This window comes from Nelumbo lutea, chromosome 1 (genome assembly GCF_056320005.1).
Source record: "Nelumbo lutea isolate HS-2025 chromosome 1, American lotus-T2T, whole genome shotgun sequence".
In the NCBI taxonomy this organism is placed as follows: domain Eukaryota; kingdom Viridiplantae; phylum Streptophyta; class Magnoliopsida; order Proteales; family Nelumbonaceae; genus Nelumbo; species Nelumbo lutea.
In genome coordinates this window covers 88,288,163-88,293,777 of record NC_142684.1, presented here as the reverse complement: position 1 = coordinate 88,293,777, position 5,615 = coordinate 88,288,163, and the positions used below count along the sequence as shown (strand labels likewise).

At 40.6% G+C, this 5,615-nt stretch overlaps 1 protein-coding gene across 1 annotated transcript; it reads left to right on the top strand.

Moving 5' to 3' along the window:
• The first annotated feature begins 3,345 nt into the window (after positions 1–3,345).
• LOC148875979 (GATA zinc finger protein) lies at positions 3,346–4,613 on the top strand. Its single transcript, XM_088965848.1, has one exon. It carries the CDS (start codon positions 3,526–3,528, stop codon positions 4,399–4,401), a length of 876 nt encoding a protein of 291 aa, XP_088821974.1. The 5' UTR covers positions 3,346–3,525; the 3' UTR covers positions 4,402–4,613.
• Positions 4,614–5,615: the final 1,002 nt, after the last annotated feature.

Here is a 5,615-nt window from a genome sequence, read left to right as displayed (position 1 = left end):
TTCTTGAGCTAGTTATTTTAGTGCGTATAAGATCAGTTGATCTCTGAGTTTATTCTTGGTATTGTTCGTCGTGATCTAGGCAGATAGTTCTAGAAATTAAGGGCGACGCTTTTCTTATCCTTCAGAATGAAAGAAATAATAACTACTACAATTCTAATTAATTAGAAAAGCAGTAGCCTTTTGTGAAGACAAAAGCATTTTTTGCCAATATGCATTGATCTAGTGCCGTATCTTTTGGCCAGTATGCATGAAGTCTTTAGTTCTCCAGAAAGACATGCCAGTGGCCTTGTTGTCTCAGACTTCAACCCCTGAATTCTCACCTTTGTCAGCCCATGACTTAACCATTGCACCCAGAAATGACCCCTTATGGTTTTCAGGAAAAAAAAAAAAAACATCACATGGGCTAAAGGTTTAGGTGTTTGTAAATGGAAACAGACAGGTACAAGTGTAAATCACGTATCTAATTCATTCACAAAGAATCATTCCCATATATCGCACCATCACTGAATGTGTACCAGGTACATTTCAATTGTAGATGGGACTCCAACCAACCCATTCAACCCATAAGTGTGTAGATGATATGGATATTTGTCCACTTGTTTCTTCTTGACATGAAGTTTTAATACTAATAGCTCTTAACATGCATATTGGCCAAATGGCCAGTAGCCCCCTAGATGGGTGGGTTTGGGACTTTGGGTCGAGTATAGAAACCCACTTGGTGTTGGAAAATGGCAACCCAATAGAAAGTTTGGCTTAGGATTGATGTCTTGGACAATCCAACCCAAACCATATATTACACTTGTTGTCATGTATTCTTATGTATAATATATGTATTGATTTTTATATACAAGGAGGAGATGATTGATTCATTGTAAAATATTACTGTAACAATAAGATTTGCATGTGTTATATGTGTGATCAATCCTATTTCATTGAGCTGCGTTAAGGTCAGGATTGAGGTTTTGACACAGGATTGGGCTTCAATCTCGCCTAAATTGCACCCCTAGTTGGGATAAATGCTTAGATGACGATGACAATGATGATGATGATGATGATGAATGCAGCACATCCCAACTTCCAACAGTGAACTGGCTTAGTGGTTTTGCCTATTTAGCATCTTGGATTTGTGTCAATTTGTTTTGGAGAGGGTGCGAGTAGAAAAATTTGGGGAGGCAGAGAAGGTTTGGAATTTATAAAGTTCTCTGAATATGCCCTATTGCCATCCTTAATTGGGTGTTGATACATGCTACACATTTGCATTCAGATATTTATCCCTATTATGACTATCAGCAGGCGAAACCCCTGAAGGGGTATTCAAAATTTGACCACTAGTTTAAGAGTTTACATTTCTGCCCTACAACGTCCCGCCCCACAGTATATCCCTGCCATGTATTAAAAACATCTTCCAATAATAGTATCATAATCAATGATGTCATCATCGAAAGATATTCCTAATATACAACGGGGATATACTGTGGGGCGTTGTGGGCAGAGATGTACTCTCTTAGTTTAGGGGGTAGACAGGCCTAAAACCGACCCTTGAAGCAATTTAAAAAAATAATAATAAAAGAAAAAGTTATTAGGTATCAAAACACCCTATGCAGGCATATTGAGAGTATCAATACTTCGAACCAAGGCTACTAGCTGTGCAAAATTTCTTTCGCTTTTGCATAGATACATACTATAATACATCATAGACCACGTATCTAGAGTACTATATGAGTGAATGGTCCCTGACCTGTATTATAGGATGCACTTGTTTGTACCGAGATTTGTACCGCTTGCTCAATCTCCCTCTAGTTTCTCTAAAACAAATGAGCTATTGAGCAATCATAGGCAAAACCTTGGTGGGCCTTCTAGCAACCGGCAAGAAAAGTAGGAAACCTATCCTTTTGTCTAGGCTTAAGGTCAAACCAGACAACACTTGCTAGACTTTTGGCCGTTAACACTTGACAACATCTCGCCGCTCATCACGCCACCAAACTACGTTGCATCAGAAGAGAAGATTGGAGAGAAAATGAAAAGAAGTGTCCAAGAATCAAACACCCACGACCCAACCCAAGTTTGACAAAATCATCACCTAAATTAATTGGGTATGTTGTTGACAAAGCAAAAAAGGCATAAACCATTCTTTACTAAAAAGTGGGCTCTCTCCTACTCTCCTACACTCCTACCCTGCCTTTTCAGACCTTAGCCTATGAAATATGGATTGCAGCTCAATGACAATAATGTGGAGTCTCTTAAATCTGATTGACCCGACCCGCCAATCAGACAATCAGTCCTTACTTTCGATTAGGTTTGGGCATATTTCCTATCCACGTCCTGAATCTGAACCCGTCACAATCTTTTCTTTTAATTTCTCTACCGAAGGTACAGATATTACATCAAACAGTTAATGATCCTGATCCAGAATCCAAGCAATTACAGCTCGGAGCATTGATGAAATAAATCCAGCATAGGAATCACCACCGGAGATGCCCAACCCATAATTCAATCATCTAACTGATGTACGTAATTGGACGATCTTAATGCACAAATTTCCAGTTGTGGCCAGTACAAATGGGTTGAGCCCCTGAGACCCAATCCATCCATCCATGGGTCAGTGGCCACATGGGCATATCTCCATCACATTTAAAGCCCTTCCATACCCATGAAAGGGAGATGGAATTAATCTACAACGGCAGGTAGTTGGATATTTGGATCGTGATAGAGAAGGCAACAACCCGACCCAGTACAGAGAGGAATGAAAACTGCCCTAGCTCCCAGGGTGCAACCAACCCAACTGCTAAATGGGTAGGATGGGACCTCCATTTCTTAATTAAAAAAGGTTGTCAATTGACTGGAGATGCATTTCGGTAGCAAAAGGGTTAGGTCTCTCTGATGCCCTTCAAATTGGACAAGCTTGAGAGAGAGCACATGCAGCGTGCACTAAATGCCATTATGTCCTTGCCCCACCTTCCACAATCCCCGCATAACAACCCGGCCGGTCCACCCAAACTTTCCAATATACCCTCCCATCTCCACTTTAGTGATTTTTCATGAAATACACACAATTTGTACTAATATCTATTGTGTTGAAAACTAAAACTCGGCCGAGTTGACTCTTGATATCATTTCACTAGGGGTTGCAGAGTTGTGATTATTCAACCAATTAGTGTATTATTTGTCTTGATTAGTGGATGGATGGATACTCGGTGATTTCATGATTTTGTTGGGCTACAACAAACTCATGAGTCAGATGTCCCACTCTTAATTAAGTAGAAAGATTGAGATCAAAGCAATAATAGAAAAATTAAATGGGTTTCTGCTAAAGTGCCCTTCTATAGCCACAAGGGACCACAATCACCACCCATTCTCGCCATCTGTTTCCTTCTTGTCTCAAAAGGAAAGAGAAAAATGAGACCATCTTCTCTCACTTTGGGTTCTATTTAAGGACATTGAATCATCAGAAGCTTCACAACACTTCCCACTAGACTTGGTGCCCACCAAAACCATCTTCTTCTCTCGTATACTTCCCACTCACTCATGGCTCCTGCAAAGCAATTTTTCTTGCTTTTCCTACTCTTCCTCATCTCCTCTGTTCAAATTCAGGCCAGGGAAATCAAATTCTTTAACCGGGTCTCCCATTACACCACCACCAACAACAACAACAACAGCAACAATGGAAAGGAGACTGAGCTCCCCAAGAAGGAAGAAACTCCAAGTAAAGAAGACGAGGAGCCGAGCTTCACCCCAGAGAGCGAAAACGGGTATGGCCTCTACGGTCATGGCTCAGGACAGCTCCCACCCACCACCGACAATGATGCATACTACACTACTGGCAACCTCCGAGCAGAGAAGACCACCACCAGTGAATACAATAATGGTGGAAACTACGAGTACAAGCAGTTCAACAAGCGCTACCCCAACAACTTCTACAGCACAAACAATGGCTATGAGACCAAGCAACAAGTAGGCTTAGAAGGAACAAGGTTCACAAGCACAGAATACCTCAACAACAACAATGGCTACGAGACCAAGCAGCAACAAACCATGGGCGGAGCAAGGTTGGCAGACACAAGCTACCTCAACAACAACAACAACAACAACTACCACTACAGCAATAACAATAACAAGTACAGAAACAATGGATATGCGACCGAGCAGCAGGGAATGAGCGACACACGGTTCCTGGAGGGCGGTAAGTACTTCTACGATATGAAAAAGGAGAGTTCTTATCCCAGTGGATACGGATGGCAGAAGGGAAGCAGTGAGGGTTTGGGCTCCTCCAGGAACACGTACAACTATGGAGGTTACAATGGCAACAACAATGAGAATGGGTTTGAGTACAACAACTCCATGGAAGGATACCAGAACCAGGAGGATCAGTACCAAGAGAGCCAGGAAGAGTATGAACCATGATTTCTACGTGGGTGGTTCAATCACATTTTATGATTTAGTATTTATCCTTGAAACATTAGGGTTATGTTTGTTGGTGATGTTTTGTAATGTCGTCTTGTGTTTGCTATTACATTTTCTGATTTGCAGACCAAAATACAGAGCTCTTCAATGCTCAACTTGTATTTGGGGGGGAGAGAAATATTCAATAAATGTATATTATTAGAGCTTACTTACCTCCCTTCTCGTTCAGATTTGGTATTACAGTTTATTTCATTAGAAAAGTTAAAAGTTACTTTTCTGTGATGAACCAAACGCCCCCTAAACTTACCTACCGAAAAAGGAAAATATCCTGAATCAGTAATAATAAAGAGTCAATGTTAGATGAACCCAACTTCCGTAATCCGTATGCTTCTTTTATCTACAAAAAATTAGAACAATAATAAATCTAGGTAGGTCCCAACTTGAAAATTTTGACGTCGGGCTGATCTCAAGAGTCAAGACCTGACCTCACCGTCTCCGTGAATGACGAGACGGGTAGAGTGAGTTACTGCAAATGGCCCTGAAGCGGTGAAGCCCCCACCAATATCAGATGGGTAGGTAGGTCGTAGGTCAGTCCTCATCGTTGTCAAACGTAACCCTTTATTCCTTCTGGTCCGGGTTTCAAAACATAAAGCAGCTGGAAGACATTAACACCAAAACTGGAATGTTAATGAAAAACGAGAGCGTGTAAATTAATCTTTGAGACAGTGTTATAAGACATAAGTAGATACGCCTTTTCATGAATCTCACTCTCATCTCATTTGTTGTACTTGTAGGATGAAGAAACCCAAGATTTTGCATCAATATGTTTACTAACAGAAATCAATTCTGGTAAGCTTAAAATTACATGCAGGAATAATTGAAAGAAAATTAATCCAGGTTAATTAATTCCAGCACCGCAAGAAGATTTCTGTTATGCGTCCCCGGCGGATTCTCTTTCTTTAGTAGTGTTTTTGGCATGGTTTTCAAAATCAGACCGGATTGGACGGTCGGATTGGAAAAACCGGGAACCGGTTCTGGTTTTCCCCAAAATCATATTTTCCATAAAAACCATTGATTTTGTTCAGCAAATTGCTGACCCAGGCAGTTAATCATTTGAATCGTTCAAATCGTTCAAATGGTTTTGACCGGTTTTCATTTTTTTATTTTTTTATTTTTTATTTTTATTTTTTTGTTAGAATGGACCGACCATTTGA